The sequence below is a fragment of the Silurus aristotelis genome, assembly GCF_946808225.1.
Source record: "Silurus aristotelis genome assembly, chromosome: 11".
NCBI lineage: Eukaryota > Metazoa > Chordata > Actinopteri > Siluriformes > Siluridae > Silurus > Silurus aristotelis.
In genome coordinates, this window is record NC_139584.1 from 22110640 (window position 1) to 22130937 (window position 20298).

General features: G+C 39.0%; 1 protein-coding gene across 3 annotated transcripts in view; it reads right to left on the reverse strand.

The window, feature by feature from the left end:
* cacna2d3a (calcium channel, voltage-dependent, alpha 2/delta subunit 3a) overlaps nt 1–20298 on the reverse strand; it is a 261628-nt gene that overhangs the window by 181648 nt on the left and 59682 nt on the right. For all 3 annotated transcript variants that reach the window (XM_083554430.1, XM_083554429.1, XM_083554428.1), the window contains exon 4: nt 19885–19944. In XM_083554430.1, coding sequence (XP_083410556.1) covers nt 19885–19944 — 60 coding nt within the window. The remainder of the gene's footprint in view (nt 1–19884; nt 19945–20298) is intronic.

Genomic DNA, 20298 nt, shown 5'->3' on the forward strand with positions numbered 1-20298 from the left:
CTAAAAAAAAAAATTCAGAAATCACAATGTATGATTTTTTAACTATTTATTTGTATGATACAGCTGCAAATAAGTATTTGAACACCTGAGAAAGTCAATGTTAATATTTGGTACAGTAGCCTTTGTTTGCAATTACAGAGGTCAAACGTTTCCTGTAGTTTTTCACCAGGTTTGCACACACTGTAGGAGGGATTTTGGGCCACTCCTCCACACAGATCTTCTCTAGATAAGTCAGGTTTCTGGCCTGTCGTTGAGAAACATGGAGTTTGAGCTCCCTCCAAAGATTCTCTATTGGGTTTAGGTCTGGAGACTCGCTAGGCCATACCAGAACCTTGATATGCTTCTTACAGAGCCACTCCTTGGTTATCCTGGCTTTGTGCTTCGGATCATTGTCATGTTGGAAGACCCAGCCTCGACCCATCTTCAATGCTCTAACTGAGGGAAGGAGGTTGTTCCCCAAAATATCGCAATACATTGCCCCAGTCATCCTCTCCTTAATACAGTGCAGTCGCCCTGTCCCATGTGCAGAATAACACCCCCAAAGCATGATGCTACCACCCCTATGTTTCACAGTAGGGATGGTGTTCTTGGGATGGTACTCATCATTCTTCTTCATTCAAACACGTTTAGTGAAATTAATACCCAAAAGTTCTATTTTGGTCTCGTCTGACCACATGACTTTCTCCCATGACTCCTCTAGATCATCCAAATGGTCATTGGCAAACTTAAGACGTGCCTGGACATGTGCTGGTTTAAGCAGGGGAACCTTCCATGCCATGCATAATTTCAAACCATGACGTCTTAGTGTATTACCAACAGTAACCTTGGAAACGGTGGTCCCAGCTCTTTTCAAGTCATTGACCAGCTCCTCCCGTGTAGTTCTGGGCTGATTTCTCAACTTCCTTAGGATCATTGAGACCCCACGAGGTGAGATCTTGCATGGAGCCCCAGTCTGAGGGAGATTGACAGTCATGTTTAGCTTCTTCCATTTTCTAATGATTGCTCCAACAGTGGACCTTTTTTCACCAAGCTGCTTGGCAATTTCCCCGTAGCCCTTTCCAGCCTTGTGGAGGTGTACAATTTTGTCTCTAGTGTCTTTGGACAGCTCTTTGGTCTTGGCCATGTTAGTAGTTAGATTCTTACTGATTGTATGGGGTGGGCAGGTGTCTTTATGCAGCTAACGACCTCAAACACGTGCATCTAATTCAGGATAATAAATGTAGTGGAGGTGGACATTTTAAAGGCAGACTAACAGGTCTTTGAGGGTCAGAATTCTAGCTGATAGACAGGTGTTCAAATACTTATTTGCAGCTGTATCATACAAAGAAATAGTTTAAAAATCATATATTGTGATTTCTGGATTTTTTTTTTAGATTAGGTCTCTCACAGTGGACATGCACCTACGATGACAATTTCAGACCCCTCCATGATTTCTAAGTGGGAGAACTTGCAAAATAGCAGGGTGTTCAAATACTTATTTTCCTCTCTGTATATATATATATATATATATATATATATATATATATATATATATATATATATATATATATATATATATTTCGAGAAAAAAGGAAAAGAGACATGATCAAAGTGACCTAGCATATCCAGTGTGTAATGAAAGTGTAATCTAATCTTCAAAACTGGACTGCAATTAACCTTGCTCGAGCTGTGGATATTTAGCTTCCATCAAATCCACTCACGCTAAACTAACAGGTTGTTGTAAGTATTGTCTTAATGTCTATTAAGGAACTTGATTTTTTTTTTCATAGCAATAGTTATAAGTAAAGCTAATCACTAAAAGTATTGCATACTTGTCATTGTATCATTATGCAAGTCCATCCTTATAAGTACTGTACATCCTGTGCATTATATGCTATATTAAAGAACCGATATCTTAGCATTCTGTGCTTTCCTTATTACAGGGATTATTTATGCACACATTTAAAAATAATCGAGAAACCCCAAAAACATCAAAGGCTTGCTTGTGTGTGCATGCAGGGGTAATGAGTACCCTGAGACAGTTTATAAAAATAACCCACAACTTCCCCAGTCATCTCGTAAGCCAGATAAAAGGCATAACAGCTCAAGAGAGGACTGCAATTTATCACTGTCAGGTAGAAGAAGAATGGAAAAGACCAGGGGGTTGATGGAAGAAAACTGTAAAATGAATGCACTAAGCACAACAGACCACATTTTCCTTGGTCCATCGTCATGCTCTAAATACAAACATAGTTTCACTTCAAAGGAATTGCTTCCCCTGTGTCAGCCTTATGTACAGTATGCTTGAATTACCTTAACCTTGTAGATATTTTATTGGCGAGATTTCCACAAAAACTTAGTGTCATAACCGCAGCTCATAAAGACATCATGAGCAGCTAAATACCTACGTTTCAAACTCCTCCAGGACTGAGCACATGTCTATCAAATGCAATCCCTTCCCCAAGCTGCAGATATTGTATAGGGTACTTCCATCAGCCATGTCACCAGGTTCACTTGCTCCATCTCATCCATTAAAAGGTGCTTCATCCTTTATAAAGTGCTAGTTTGTACAGATTAACCAGAACAAGGCCAAGGAGTTCACCACCACTTTGGCATAACCATGCGCCAAATATCATTGTCTCCTATCAGCTGAGCTTCATAGGTCATAAGAATTATATAAACTCAGAAGAAGTGCCTGTATTTTATGTTTTCAGTAAAAGAATATCCTCTATTTTTTATTTTTTTTTTATGCATTAAAAACTAAAATTGTTCTAAAAGGTTAAAAGATTCCTCTTTATCTTCTTCGTTCAGCTTCTACCATTAGGGGTCACCACAGCGGATCATCCGTCTTCATAACCCCCCTGTCCTTTACATCTGCCTCTTTCAACCCAACTACCTGCATGTCTTCCCTCACCACATCTATAAACCGCCTCCTTGGCCTTCATCTTTTCCTCCTTCCTAGCAGCTCCATCCTCAGCATTTTACTACCAATATACCCCATGTCCCTCCTCTGCACATGTCCAAACCATCTTAATCTTGCCTCCCTCACCTTGTCTTTAAAACGTCCTACATGCGCTGTCTCTTTAATAAACTAATTTCTAATCCTGTCCATCATCGTCACTTCCAACAAAAATCTTCAGCTCTGCTACCTCCTGCTCCACCTCCTGTCTTTTACTCAAAAATCGCAGGTCTCACCACAGTCCTATAAAATGTATCTTTTATTCTTGCAGATACCTTCTATCACAAATCACTCCTGCCACTCTTCTCCACCCACTCGACCCTGCCTGCACTTTTTTCTTCACTTCTCTAACACACTCTCTATTACTTTACTCTATTACCTCGTCCGTCAACCTGTTCATCACCACTGCAAACAGGAAAGGGCTCAGAGCTGATCCTTGATGCGGTCCAACCTCCACCTTGAACCAGTCTTTCGTTTCTACTGCACACTTCACTGCTGTCACACTGTCCTCATACATGTCCTTCACCACCCTCACATACTTCTCTGACGCACCTGACTTCCTCATACAATACCACAATTCCTCTCTCAGCACCCTGACGTACGACTTCCCACTCATCCTCTTAATTGCTGCTCTCACTTCCTCCTTACTACTCCTATCCACTTCCTGCTTCATCTTCACACCATCCAACCTTCTCTCTCTCTCATTTTCCTCAATCATCAGCTGGGCAAAATTCTCCCTCCACCTTCTCAACACACTCTCCTCACTTGTCAACATAATTCCATCTCCATCCTTTATTGCTCTAACTTGCAGCACATCCTTCTCAGCTCGGTCCCTCTGCCTGGCCAAACGGTACAAATACTTTTCTCCTTCCTTAGTGTACAACTTCTCATATAGCTCCTAATATGCCTTTTCCTTGGCTTTCGCCACATCCCTCTTTACCTGCTGCCGCATCTTCTTGTACTCCTGACTATTTTTCTCACCACTCTGTCGATCCCAATTCTGTTTTGCCAACCTCTTTCTCCTTATGCTTTCCTGCACTTCCTCATTCCACCACCCCGTCTCTTTGTCTTCCTTTATTTTTCCAGATGTCACACCAAGTACCTTTCTAGCTGCCTCCCTTATCACTTCTGCAGTAGTTGCCCAATCATCCAGCACTTCCTTACCACCACGAGCCCCTGTCTGACCTCTTCCCTGGATCTCACACTACAGTCTTTCTCCTTCAGTTCCCACCATCTTATTCTTCTTTTAGTCCTCACTCTCCTCCTCTTCTTCTTCACCTCCAAAACCATCCTACAGACCACCAACGATGCTGTCTAGCTACACTGTCCGCTGCCAACACCTTACAGTCTCCAATCTCCTTCAGGTTGGATCTCCCACATAGAACATAGTCCATCTGTGTGCACCTTCCTCCACTCTTATACATCAACCTATGATTCTCCTTCTTTTTAAATAAGTATTCACCACTGCCATTCCTATCCTTTTGTCAAAATATCCCACCATCTGCCCTTTTACATTCCTATCCTTAAGGCCATACCTACCCATCACCTCCTCATCCCCTCTGTTTTCTTCACCTACATGCCCATTTAAATCTGCCCTAATCACCAATCTTTCATTCCTAGGTACACCTTCTACGACTTCATCTAACTCACTCCAGAATTTTTCCTTCTCCTCCATCTCACAACTTACTTGTGGAGCATAACATTTATCATCACCCCTTCAAATTCCAGCTTCATGTTTATCACCCTATCGAAAACTCTCTTCACCTTCACTACACTTTTACTGTACTCTTCCTTCAGAATCACCCATACACAATTTCTCTTTCCATCCACACCATGAAAGAACAGCTTAAACCCACCTCCAATGTTCCTGGCCTTACTTCCTTTCCACTTGGTCTTCTGCACACACAACATATCTACCTTTCTTCTCTCCATCATATCAGCTATCCTTCTCCCTTTACTAGTCATAGTACCAACATTTAAAGTACCAACCCGAACCTCCACTCTTCTACATTTCTCCTTTTCCTGCTGTCTCTGTAGACGTCTTCCTCCTCTCCTTCTCCTCCTTCGGCCAATAGTAGACCAATTTCCACCGTTACCCTGTTGGCTAACGATACCTGTGGCGGTCGTTGGTAACCCGGGCCTCGACGGATCTGGTATGAATTTCTCTTCCGTGCTCCGCATATTTGATTTGGCACGTTTTACGCTGAATGCCCTTCCTAACGCAACCCTCCGGCACTAAGAGTGCACTGGCTTGTGCAACCCCCAATGGCTGGGTTTCTAAAAGATTATTAGATTAATAAACTCTAAAGATTAATAAATTAATAAACAGTGCACATACAATGACATTTGAATTAAAATGATGCTGCAAACTATATACTTAATATGAACAACACAGTACACAAGATGTACAAAATGTAGACCCTTGTCTACATTAACATTTGGACTAAAAAAGGATTTTGAAAAATTTGCATGGAGCTGATGCTCACTCGCATGCCATCACACCAACAGAAATTGTGGACGGCCATGAAAATCCTATTTAGAGTCTCCTGAAATTGCCTGTAATTGCACATTTTAGAGGTGTGGAATTAAGTTCTGCCCTGCATTGGGAAAGAAAAAAACTCATCCGAGAGGGAATGATTGCCTCTGAAGCGCTCTCAAGCACAAATATTTATGAAGCAAAAAATAGAGGAAAGAAAAGACACAGTGAGAGACAGACAGAGAGAAAGAGAGAGTTAGAATAAAGGGAAGCGCATTGAGGAGCAAAATGATAGATAGGGTTATTTATTCATTCATCTTTGGGTAACTGATCTTATGAACACTAGGCAGAGATAGAAGGGAGAATACAACTTATATGGTACACTTATATTCCATCACAATGTGCACACCCACATTCACACACACAACACACTATCCTAGCAGGCAAGCAGCATTCGAGTGGTACCTTTTATACTACTGGTTTCATTACAACAGGTTTCTCATCATCACTGAGGTGTACACAGACAAGCTAATATAGTAAATATAGTCTATTTTCAGCCAGTTTCACCCCAACTGCAGACACACACAGGACCGTGGCCCAAAAATAGGGAATAAAAAAGGGAGACTTACCCAGTCTCTGTATGCTCTTACACATATATTTCATATATTTGAGTCTATTTAATTGATATGATTTAATTGATTTAATATTAACTAGTGATTGGAAGATTGGATCATTTTAGGAACTTGGTTCTTTGAAACTCGTTCATCAAAATCACTAAAAGAATGAATTCGCATTTAAGACTTTTTTTTTACCAGCATGGAGTAGTAAATGAGTTTTTTTATGAAGATTGTATATATTTTATGTGGAGGTTTTGCCACCAGTGTCAAAGAGAGAGACAAACACCTACAAAAACACTGGAAAAACCTGCAATTTAGTTACACCAAATAAACAACTGGATAGCAACATAGGAGAAATCCTTAAGGAGACATTATTGTGTATTACAATAAGAAAAAAAACACTGCATTTTCTCCTGAAGTGTTCCCACTTGGTCACCACTACCTTGGAGTGAAGTGTGCTTATGTGGTTCATTTCCAAACCCCCATTTATAACTGTAAAAAAGAAGAACATCCACTACATTACACCATGGTGGTGGGTTGGCATGCACAAATTATTTTATGCCTGCCTATTTGCATGAAGATTGAAGAGAGAGAGAGGAAAAGAGAGAAAAAGAGAGGGATAGAGAAAGAAAGCAAAGAGGAAAGAGGGACAGAATAGATTAAGAAGCCAATTCCACTGGGTTGAGAAGGAGCTCTGGTGTGAGTAGATAAGCAAAACCTCTATCTCTCTCTGCTGCCAGCCAAATGTGTATCCAAAAGTCTCACACACACACACACACACACACACACACACACACACACACACACACACACACACACACAGTGATCAGGATATGTTCCTTCTAAAGAGGCTTCACCCTATACAGACAGGCATGATGTTATTTTTAGGTGCACAGTGGTGTTCTCAGTAATTGCCTGCTTGTCACCAGAATGCCAAATGCAGAGCCATTAAAAGCCACCAGAGATCAAGACCAGTTAGGAATTTTGGGGTCATGATTCTGAATGAAACAGCCAATTAGACACAAGGGAAGTGCTTATTTTTTTTAGCTCTATAAATGTTATGGTCAAAACCTACTTAGGTAACCAGACATCTAATCTTCATTTGGATAAATTTTTGTTGAAGGTTTTAGTTTTGCAAGAATAGAAAAAAAAAATAAATTAAAAAAAAAATGTTTTATGATAGAGAAAACTTAAAAAAAAAAAAAAAAGATTTTTGATTTATAGCTTGACTGATCTCTGGTTTGTTTGAGGCAAAAATACTAGATTTTCAAGTTTAGTAGAGCCTCTAAATGGAATACTATTACAATCCAATAATATTCATTCAACAGGTCATTGGTTAATAATCAATCATTGATGAAATAGATTAAAGGCAACAAAAAGATATTAAGAAATAACTATACTTCATAGCATTAAAAATAGTGATGGATGATAGAGATTTTACTCCCTTTGCTCTTTGAATCTCCATCAAAATGACCCTTTATTTAGTTTATTTTGTTCTTTTGATCATAAATAAAATGAAATGTTACATTTTTAATAAGCAGATACCCCAACACATCTACATACACCTACTTTAACAACAGTTCCAGTAATACATATATATGTATATAAGTGCACAGCGCATATGGGAGTCACGTGATAAAAGAACACTCGGACCAGAATACTCATGAGATGAACTATTCAATTTTGTTTCCGGTGAAATGCCCTGCATAACATTTGTGGGGGTTGCGTGATAAAAGAACAAACAACTCGGACTAGAAGAGTCAAGAGGTAACATAGGGTAGGGGTAAGTAGGGGTTTATGTGCATTGTTCATGGCGGAGCTTCAGTGCGGGTTAAGGCACATTAAAGACTCGTTCAAAATGAACAAATCGTTCCTGAATGACCCAACATTAAGTAAGAGATGCTATAACATTCCCAATTCAGCAACACTGTGGTGGTGCAGCAAGTTGTGCTGCTTGCTACTTTACAGATCAGTTGACTATGTTTTGTTCATGAGCTTGTATTACTGTCTGTAAGCACTTTCACGTTTTCACCGATTTACGTGTGGGGTTCTTTTGGATTCTCCAGTTTTCTCCCCTACCCAAAAACAAAACAGTGGCTGGATTGACTATTTTAAACTGGCTTTAAACCTTATCTTATTGCATGAGCATAACCGGATACTATTGAGCAATCTTTTTGAATGAACCTTTACCAGAAATCTATTTCAACTCATCTAAACACTGATTAAGTACAGGGCATTCTTTGTGGTATCCATGTTGTCACTGAAGAGAGGCTGCTCTAAGGGGAAAATAAAAAAATGATTCCCAAGCAAGATCTATGAGATTCAAATAGTCACCTTGCCAATAGCCTAAAAAGTACAAGTAGTAAACAGGTTTACAGACAGTGAAAAGAATGAAAAGGTTAGAGACCAAACTGTATAGCATCAAAATCACTACAAAAAAGATGTGTAGTAACCAATACTTTCATAGTAAAGGTCATAATAATATTTATGATTCTGAATAAACAGCCAATTAGACACAAGGGAAGTGCTTTTATTTATTTTTTTACTTTATAAATGCTATAAACAAAACCTACTGAGATAACCATTTAGTTAAAGGTTTTAGTTTTGCATAAATTGCAAAAAAAAAATACAAACAAACAACAACAACTGTTTTATGATAGAGGAAAACTTAAAACAAAAAACAAATTTAATTCATAGTATGACTGATCTCTGGGTTGTGTGAGGCAAAAATACTAGATTTTCAAGTTTAGTAGAGCCTCTATATGGAATAATATTCCAATAAAATAATATTCATCCAACAGGTCATTGGTTAATAATCGATCATTGATGAAATAGATTAAAGGCGACAAAAATATATTAAATAATAAGTATACTTCATAGCATTAAGAGTAGTGATGGGAATATTGGATCATTTTAGTCCCTTGGCTCTTTGAATTTGTCCTTAAAATTGTACTTTCAGACATACATAGAAAACTCGCTCTGGTCACCGTGTACAGACCCCCAGGGCCCTACGCTGATTTTCTTTAAGAGTTTGCTTGTTTTCTTTCAGACCTCTTGATCGATTTTGATAAAGTGCTGCTTGTAGGAGATTTTAATATTCATGTAGATGATGTAAATGATGCTGTAGGATTATCATTTGTCAATTTATTAAACTCTTTTGGGGTTAAACAAAACATCACCAGACCAACTCATCGCTTTAACCACAAACTAGACTTAATAATATCCCATGGAGCAGACGTCACTGATATAGATATTTTACCTCAGAGTGATGACGTCACATACCATTATCTTATACTGTACACACTACCGGTAGAGCAGATTAGCTGTGTTGCACCGCGCTATCGACCTGGTAGGACTATTGTTCTGACCACTAAGGACAGATTCATAAATAACCTGCCTGATTTATCTCAATTTCACACTAAACCTATAACTACTAATGATCTTGATAAAATGGCTAACAACATAGACCTTATCCTCACTAGCACATTAGACACTGTTGCCCCCATCCGGTTAAAAAAGTTAAGAGAACAAGCACCTGCACCTTGGTATAATAGTTGTACACATGCCCTCAAGAGAACAGCCCGTAATCTGTTGAAAAAATGGAGGAAAACTAAATTGGAGGTATTTAGAAATGCGTATAAAGACAGTATGCTCAGCTACAGACAGGCGCTAAAAGCTGCTAGAGCTGAACATCTGAGCGAACTCATAGAAAACAACAAAAACAATCCCAGGTTCCTTTTTTCTACAGTAGCTAAACTAACTACAAATCAGGGATCTGAAAATTGTGTTCCATCACAGTTTAGTAGTGAGGACTTTATGAATTTCTTCACTGAAAAAATAGATAAAATTAAAAAAACAATTGTGGCAGTTCAACCCCTGAGACCATCTCCTGAGACAATGTTACCTTCAACTCCACAACTCCACTATTTTACATGTATAGGACAGGAAGAGCTGTATGATGTTATTATCAAAGCTAAATCAACAACATGTCGGTTAGATCCAATTCCAACAAATCTACTAAAGGAAGTGTTCCATACAGCTGGTGAGTCTCTTCTGAATATTATTAACTCCTCACTATCGTTAGGTCACGTCCCTAAATCCCTCAAGCTAGCAGTTATTAAGCCCCTCATTAAAAAACCTAATCTGGATCCAAACACGCTATCGAATTACAGACCAATTTCAAATCTGCCATTTATGTCTAAGATTTCAGAAAAGATTGTCGCTGCCCAGTTATGTTTCCACTTGCAAGAGAACAATATCTTTGAGGAGTTTCAGTCAGGTTTTAGGCCCCATCATAGTACAGAAACTGCCCTAGTTAAAATCACTAATGACCTGTTTTTAGCTTCAGACCTTCATCTCGCTGTTAGTTTTACTAGATCTTAGTGCTGCATTCAACACTATAGATCATGATCTTCTCCTGGATCGCTTACAGAATTACATTGGCATTCAGGGACAGGCATTAAGCTGGTTTAAATCCTACCTGTCCGATCGTTACCATTTCATAGATTTAAATAGAGAGCTATCCAGGCTAATGCTAGTGAACTATGGCGTGCCACAAGGTTCAGTTCTAGGACCCCTGCTCTTCACAATATACATGCTTTCCTTTATTATTAGAAGGCATGGAATTAGCTTCCATTGTTATGCTGATGATACCCAACTATATATCTCATCTAAACCAGGCGATATAGCTCAATTAACCCGGATAACTGAGTGTGTTAAGGAAATAAGAGATTGGATGACCCATAACTTTCTACTTTCAAATTCTGATAAGACAGAGATTTTGCTCATCTGCCCAAAAACTAGTATACAGAAGCACCAGCATCTCAACCTGCATTTAGATGGATGTTCTGTAACCACTAGTTCAACAGTAAAAGACCTGGGAGTTATTTTTGACAGCAACTTAAGCTGGTTTAAATCCTACCTGTCCGATCGTTACCATTTCATAGATTTAAATAGAGAGCTATCCAGGCTAATGCTAGTGAACTATGGCGTGCCACAAGGTTCAGTTCTAGGACCCCTGCTCTTCACAATATACATGCTTCCCTTTATTATTAGAAGGCATGGAATTAGCTTCCATTGTTATGCTGATGATACCCAACTATATATCTCATCTAAACCAGGCGATATAGCTCAATTAACCCGGATAACTGAGTGTGTTAAGGAAATAAGAGATTGGATGACCCATAACTTTCTACTTTCAAATTCTGATAAGACAGAGATTTTGCTCATCGGCCCAAAAACTAGTATACAGAAGCACCAGCATCTCAACCTGCATTTAGATGGATGTTCTGTAACCACTAGTTCAACGGTAAAAGACCTGGGAGTTATTTTTGACAGCAAATTATCTTTTAAAAATCAAATCAACCAAGTTACAAAAACAGCCTTCTTTCACCTTAGAAATATTTCTAAGTTAAGAAATATGTTGTCTATATCCAATGCAGAGAAGCTCGTCCATGCGTTTATGACCTCCAGAATAAACTACTGTAATGAGTTACTAGGTGGATGACCTGCGTCATTAATAAACAAGCTTCAGTTAGTTCAGAATGCGGCAGCAAGAGTTCTTTCTAGGTCAAGACAATATGACCACATAACCCCAATCTTATCGTCCCTACATTGGCTTCCGGTTAAGTTTCGAATAGACTACAAACTACTGCTACTCACTTATAAAACACTTAATGGATTGGCTCCCATGTATCTCTCCAGTCTTTTAACACGCTACAATCCGTCACACTCCCTGAAATCTCAAAACTCTGGGCTTCTAGTAGTTCCTAGAATAGCAAAGTCCAATAAAGGTGGTAGAGCATTTTCACATTTAGCTCCTAAACTCTGGAATAGTCTTCCTGACAGTGTTCGGGGCTCAGACACACTCACCCAGTTTAAGTGTAGATTAAAAACATATCTTTTTAGCAAAGCCTACACATAACATACGTCTCACATCATAACCTTCTGCTCCAGAACATCTGATAACATGCACATTATTAACTTGTGCTGTTAATATCATGAACAGCAGCTACGCTAATTCCTCTCCACTGCTTCTGTATACTAGTTTTTACACCATTCACCTTCACTGTTGTTTTCTGTAAAGCTGCTTTGAGACAATGTCTGTTGTGAAAAGCGCTATACAAATAAACTTGACTTGACTTGACTTGACTTTCTCTCCCCATCCCGAGGCTTCCTGAGGTTTGGCCAGCTCCAGTCACGTCCCACCTCATGAACATTATGGACTTTAAAGAAGTAGATGCCAAACTCGCAAACATCCTGAACCATCTAGAGACGTACCAGTGCCAATTGGATCCCACTGCATGTGTGGAGTTTTGACATTGGACCTCCTGAAGTGTTTAAAGGCTCTGGCATGAAGAAGCTGATGCTGGATCTGTGATGATCACAAATGTTGAGCTCAGTAGCTCCTACTTTTATACCAAAGACTGTTGAAAGAACATTCACTTATAATCTTATACTCCAGTGCTCATGTTAGTTCTCACTCTCCAGTGTTCTGTATTGTTGAAAGATTTATGATCAAACTCTTGATGTCACCCAAATGAGGATGGGTTCCCCTTTTGAGTCTGGTTCCTCTCAAGGTTTCTTCCTCATTACATCTAAGGGAGTTTTTCCTTGCCACAGTCGCCATGGCTGCTCATCGGGGATAAATGCACACCATTCACCTTGACTGTTGATTTCTGTAAAGCTGCTTTGAGACAATGTCTGTTGTGAAAAGCGCTATACAAATAAACTTGACTTGACTTGACTTGACTTGACTTGAATCTCCATCAAAATGACCCTTCATTTAGTTTATTTAGTTATTTTCATCATAAATAAAATTATATATATATATATATATATATATATATATATATATATATATATATATATATATATATATATATATATATATATATATATATATATATATATACACATATATGTGTGTGTGTGTGTGTATATAAATGCATAGCAGTTATAGGAGTCACGTAATAAAATAACACTCGGACCAGAATACTCATGAGATGAACTACTCAATTCTGTTTCCTGTGAAATGCACTGCATTACATATGTGACAGTTGCGTGATAAAAGAACAAACAACTTATCCAAATCACTACAAAAAAATGTGCAGTAATCTATAGTACTACTTTCGTAATAAATTCATTCAATGCATCATTGAACATTGAACAAATCTATTATATAGATGCTTCTTTTAACAGGACTGTAGGAAAACACTATATAGACAAAGGTTTGCGGACACCTGACTATAGGATTCATACAGTATGTGCTTTTTAGATGTCCCACTTCACATTTAGTTTCCATTTGCTGTTACCTTCATTACTCTGGGAAGATGTTCAACTAGATTTTGGAGGGGTTTTTTTTTTTTTTTTTTTTTATCTGTGCTCATTCAGCCACACAAGCATTAGTAAAGTCAGATACTGATAAATTGAAAAAAGCAGTGTTGCTCACAATTCATCAATAGTTTTGTCCATATAGTGTTAAAATTATGCAATTTCATGATCTATTATTTATAAACACTGTTAATTCTTTAATTTAGAATAACATTTCCTCATAGTATTAGAGATAGTGTTTTAATTTGAAAAAACATCAGCATTTACCTAAAATACTATATAGTGCACAATATATTATACAATTGTGTATATACCTATTAACAATTACTGTAATTTTAAATTCTAAAATTCTTAAATTCTAAAATTTTAAATAATTTCATCCAGTTATTTTTTGCATATTATATAATACAAAGAATTGTATATGCAATTTCTTTTTATATTCCAGGTATTTTTTTATCCGTTAAACCTATTATTTACTACCAAGAGACTAAGTTTAACGGTGCTTTAATCAGAATTCTAGCATCGCTGCCATCACAGCTTGCCTTTATCTGGCCTAAAAGAACAACAGTGTTGATTACAATGAGATCTCTTGAGTCCTGCTACATTACAGCGCAGGCTGTGCTCTCGAACAAGATGCCATTTTGATTACTTGCTCAGTTCAGGTCAGGTTATTAAATCGATAAAGCTTCCACTGCCACAATTTAACCAGACCTTACTCTTGGGAATCAAGTGCATTTTCTGTGATTTGGCCTGTAATCAGGCAGTGGTACAGACCAGCTGTACTGTGCAACCTCAAATAAAGAGATGTGGTAGTTTCACTAATTAGCAGTAAGTGTGTGTTGAGTGTCTAAACAGAGATGAGGAGAAGTAAAAGTAAACGTGCCTCTACAAACGATATTTCATTTACAGTAGATACAGCAGTTGTTTGTGCAAAATCAATATGTGACCAAATGTAATATGTCGGGAACCTGCAGCAAATGTAAAACTGTGTTTAGTTCCCTCTTCCCTGATTGTGTTGAGCTACACCTCAAGCCAAATCCACCTGAACCAATATAGCATCATTGCTTCGTATTAGTCTGTATTTATAAAACATCTAGTTGGATTACATCAAGAATGAAATACTTTAGTACAAACACCAGTACCTCTGAAAAGTCAAAATTATCTCATGTTTCAAAAAGACTAAGCAATGACCAAGCAGTCCATTCAAATGCCCATTTTTAATAAGCCTGTGTTCATAAGGCCTAATGTTAATGTTGCCTAATACCTTCTTTCGGTTGCCCCTGTTATGGTGTCACCACAGCAAATCATCTATTTATACAGATATACCCCATGTCCCACCTCTGCCCATGACTAATGTTATTCATTCATTCATTCATTTTCTCCCGCTTATCCGTAATTCGGGTCGCGGGGGCAGCAGTCTAAGCAGGCTCACAGCAATCCTTACAGCACCATCCCTTACGGTCCCTCCTGCAGGTGGTGAGCCCACGGGAAGGCGGCCCCACGTCACTCCGACGTCACGGACCTTGATATTTCCCTCGTAAGGGACCCCCGGAGCATAGAGGGTTAAGGGCCTTGCTCAAGGGCCCAAGAGTGGCAGCTTGGCGATACCGGGGCTTGAACCCCAGACCTTCCTATGACTAATGTTATATTATACCAAATTATATTATAATAAAGTTGCCATGGTTACCTTTCAGGAACTCGAGCTGCGTCAATAACGCTTTGTGTCTGTCCAACAGAACGGTGCAACGTTACCGGGTGGTGACCAGGAATTAAAGAAGCACATGCAGTCTTTCGATGGAGCTGAATGATGTCATTGCAGCCGCATGTCTATGCTTATGCACCGCTCCGGCTGAGTTTTATGAGAAGGGCGCTCTGGCTGCTGGGTCTTATGGCAGCCGCATCCAACGTGGTTCACAGTGGTGGCTTAGGGACAGAGGGTTCTCCCGGATGGGCAACCCACTCTACACAATCAAGGTCACGGGCCTTAGACGTGTGGCGAGAACCCGGGTTCCTGTCTCAGGGCCCCGTGCTGGGAGCTCCTTGTCATTGTGTAACACTATTGACGGACGCCACCTGCACGAGATGGGGGGCGGTCATTAGTGGCTGCTCCGCCCAAGGTCTTTGTAGTGGGCCCCATTTTTCTGGCACATCAACTGCCTAGAGATGATAGCCATTCTTCTGGCTCTGAAGCATTTTCTCCCAAACCTGAGCATTCACCATGTGCTGATCCGTATGAACAACACATCCGTGGTCTCTTATATCAACCTTCAGGGGGGTCTGCGAACCTGCCCACTATACAGGCTGGCATGTCAGAAACTCCGGTGAGCCAAAGGGAAGCTGCTTTCCGTGAGAGCAAATATATCTCAGGGTGCCTAAACCTGGAGCATATACTGTTTTGAGGCAAGGCCTAAGCCAGGGGGAATAAAGACTCCACCCAGATGTGGTGGAGCAGATATGGAGGTAGTTTTACAGAGAACAAGCAAACTTTGTGACTCAAGAGACATCGCATTGTCCCCTCTGGTTTTTCCTTTATCTTAGCCTCTGGTCTCTCCACCGAGATAGTAGAGACCATTTTCCAAGCCAGAGCCCCCTCCACGAGGAGGCCAGATGTCGTAAGGTGGCACCTGTTCACTAGGTGGTGCAAGCGCCACCAATTAGATCCATTTAACTGCCTGTCAGTTTAGTTCGCAACACAATTGTCTGCTTTCACCTTGAAAAGTTACGTGTCCGCTATTGCAGCTTATCATGCTCCGATTACTGAGAAGTCACTGGACAGGGACCCGTTAGTAACAGGTTTCCTCCACAGTACTCAGAGGCTGAGGCTGAGGGTGCGACCTAAAGTGCCTGTGTATGACCTGGCAGTTGTTCTGGAGGCCCTGTCTAGGTCTTCCTTTGAGCATTTTTTCTGGCCAGCTCCTCCCTAAAGAGTGACCTTCAGGCTCTCTCTGTCACCTCCAGTCTTTCTTGTAATTTACCCCAGGCATGGCCAGTGCTTTTTTTTACCCCAGACCACGGTATGTTCCCAAATTGCCCTCGGTTCACCCATGACCCGTTATGCTTCAGGCATTATATCCTCCTCCCTTTTAGGCCCCTGACAAGGAGACACGTATGTCCACAGAACAGAACTACGGAGAAAGTGGGAGCAGCTTTTTGTCTGCTACAGTCCCTATAAAAAGGGACTCCCTGCAAACAAGCAGACGCTCAGCAGGTGGATTGTGGATGTTATATTATCCTCTAATGAGTACTCTGGTCTCCCCGTACCTTTCGGGGTCAGCGCTCACTCCACTCGAAGTGTGGCGGTCTCTAAGCTCTTGTCCTCTGTAGCATCTCGCCAAGATATCTGCAACAATTTCTACCCCGTTGATCTTTGTCAGGTTCTACAGCCTTAAACTTAGGGCCACTCCTGGCCCCTCTGTTTTGAAACCTAGCTGTGCCCATCCCTAGGCAGGGACTGTCTGGCAGTATTAGACTCTCGTTTAAAAAGCGTTGGTGACACAGCTTGAGTTCCTGAAGGGAAATGTCTGTAGGTTACGTATTTAACCCTGGTTCCCAGAGGGAACGAGACGATGCATCTCCAGGCTATACTCCCTGGATACCTGCAGCACTTCTTTCCCTTGCAAAAGTAATCGCCGTCTCCACCGCATGTGATTTTGATAGCTTCCTAGTCGTGACCTCACCCCACCCGTGGCGTCGTGCTGTTGTACACACATGATTAAAAGTGTGGAAATGCAGAAGCATTCCCAAAGCATTGTTGAGGCAACATCTCATTCCTTTGGGTAACTAAAATTACATATGTAACCTAGATATGTTTCTTTTAATTATGACTTCATAAAATTTTGTAGTACAAAAATAAATAGTAAAAACAGTTATATTATTTAGAATTTATAATCCCAATAGAGCTCAATGGCTAATACAGCAATCCAAGCCTTACAACTATATGCTTGTAATATCAGTTACCTTAATAAGACATGAAGTTGAACCAAAACTTTTAATGGGCTACAGATGACACTAACAAATTTCACAGAGGTATGTTAAATGTTAAAGTAGCAATAAAGATCTGTGTCAATGACTATTTATTCTTTTTTTTTATCTTTTCTCATAAATGGCACTAATGTCTATCTCTATCTATCTACATAATAGCATTTATATCATGAATAACCTTCACACTGTCAAACTTCATTAATAGCATCAATACACTTGACACAGATAAAAACATTTTCAACAAAGCAGGTATTGTGTACTACCAATGTATTAAATGTATCCAGTTGCAGGGAATCAAAATCTAAGACATTTTTACATTTCATTATTCTGTCCCTAAAGCCTGTAAGAAAACAAAGGCAAGTACTGCACACAAGTATTGCAAGTGTATTTTATTTTATTGTGAAAGAAAGAAAAAAAAAAACTAAATCTATTAATTTACGGATACCAAATAGGAAGTCAAAATCTTTGGATTAGTATCAGTGAACATTTCATCTTAAAATTTTTTTTCTTTTTTTTTGGTTTCTTAGGATCTTCTAGAACATTTGACTACATTCAGGATATTTTCAGTTGATGCAAATGTATTAGTTAGCGGAGGCCAGGGAAGAGGCCAAAGAGGAAAGGAAAAAAAATATTGTGAGTCACCATAATTAAGTGACACCTCTGAGTGTAAATCCTTGTTTTATTCTCTCTCTCTCTCCCTCTCTCTCTCTCTCTCTCTCTCTCTCGCTCTCTCTCTCTCTCTCTCTCTCTCTCTCTCTCTCTCTCTTTCTCTCTTTCTCCCTTTCTCCCTTTCTAATGTATTTTTAATGCATTTAGCCTCATGTATGCAAATGTCAGATGCTGAAACCAGTGTCTGCGTGGGTTAACCTGGAACAAAAGTGAGAAAATAAAACTGTGACATCGCATGTGCATGTCTTTGCGCTTGTTTCCCTGGTATGCTTAAAATATATGCACACTTACAGTACATTGGCATAAATGGAAAAATCTGATATTACTATCACAAATTACTCAAATGGCAAATTGACGTGAATGGGACATGTTATTCAGTAAACAACAATGGCTAGCCAAAAAGCAGAAGAATTTGAAAAGACTCCCAAAATTGAAATCGCATGAATGGGAGCATTTCCTTCTTGTAATAAATGGAAAGCAAATTATATTTGTCTACTCCCTGTTTTTTGCCGATCCGAAAAATTATCCAATCCGTGACTCCGTGGGTTTTGTGACCACATTATTTATAGACAGACAGACAGACAGACAGACAGACAGACAGACAGACAGACAGACAGACAGACAGACAGACAGACGTACAAGTGCATTTGCTGCAGAGGCTTAACTGACTTAAGCGACTATAGGCTGTGAGCGAGAGTGGTGTGTGGTTTTTGTCTTTAGAATGCTGGCAAACAGATAGGCATTGTAACTAAATCTGTTGATATGGGCTACAGAAAAGCCAGGATGTGATGAAAGCAAGTGGCTCTCATTATGAAAGTAGTCCTAAATATATTTTTAAGATGGATCATTAGCCTATGGATATTCTGTTTAAAAATGTATTTATTCTATATTGAAGTGACACAGAGACAAACAAATGTGAAATAAGTTTTTAGTTATAACATATCATAAGCAAAGTTAACAGAGGTATGAGTTCAAATTTTTGAGCTGAGTAATTTCACTCATTGTTCACTTTATTATAATAGCTGTACATTCATGCAATTATCTCATCATTACTTATTCTTGTGGTAACAGAGCAATGAATGTTGAATTTACATTAGAATAAAAAAAAATCCCCTGGTATTTTTCTGTTTTATTCAGATTTTTGGTAAAACTTGGGCCTATGAGATCCCATTGAAGGTAATTCACTGCATATGGTGGTTTATCAAACAGATATGCTTTAACACCAGCAAAAGCCACACATTAAGAATGTAATTATTTTAGGCAAAATAAATAACAAATACAATATAAATTTAAGCTTGTTCATCCTCTGCAACAACAATGTCAATATCCATGGTACTGGAGTTTTTTTTATAAAATTAATAAAATAAATTCTGTATACAATAGTTGATTATATACAGTATGTTTACTATTTGGTAAAGGTTTTACACACAAATTCTATCACTAGTGCACAACTAGACAAAAATAAGTTGATAAGTTTAATAAGTTGACACCTGATCTTATTCCACATTTATTCCACACTAGCTGTTATAACAACCTCCACTATTCTGGGAAGATGTTCTACTAGATTTTGCTCATTCAGCCACAAGGGTGATAGTAAAGACAGGTACTGATGTAGGGTGAGGAGGGCTGGGATGGAGTAAGTGTACCAATTAATCCTGAAGAGGTTCAATATAGTTAAGGTCAGAGCTCTATAGCAGTCTACTCAAGATCATCCACTCCAACCAATGTAAGAGAAGTTTAAGAGGCTAAAAGTGTTTAACCACAAAAACATATTTTAAACACCACATTTAAATTTTCAGTGGCAGACACTGACTGATATTATCTGCTATCCATTTGTGACCTTGCTGTAGTAAGATAGAACTGGTTCTCACCTGTAGGTTGGGGTCTTCCTCATGCTGCAGGTGGGCCTCTTCTGCGGCTTCTACCAAACGCTGGAAAAAAAATAGGGGTAAGAGTAAAAGAGGGAATGATAAATGACACACATTGCATAAGGGTTTATGATTCATTGCACATACATTGTACAAAGAGGAATTGATTCATTGCACAGTTCCAATAATAGTAAACAATGCTTTTAAGCACCTCAATATGATTGAAGCAAATTTTTTTTTCTTTTAACAAGCAACATAATTATATTACATTACGATTAACACAGCAGCATAGTTAGATAGTTAGTTGTATTTCATAGGTCGAATGCATTCCCACGTTCTAGATCTGTTTAGTGCTCAAAATATTATTTTTTTTAAATTTTGGATTTAATCCCAAAACACCCATGGCCTGGACTTTTG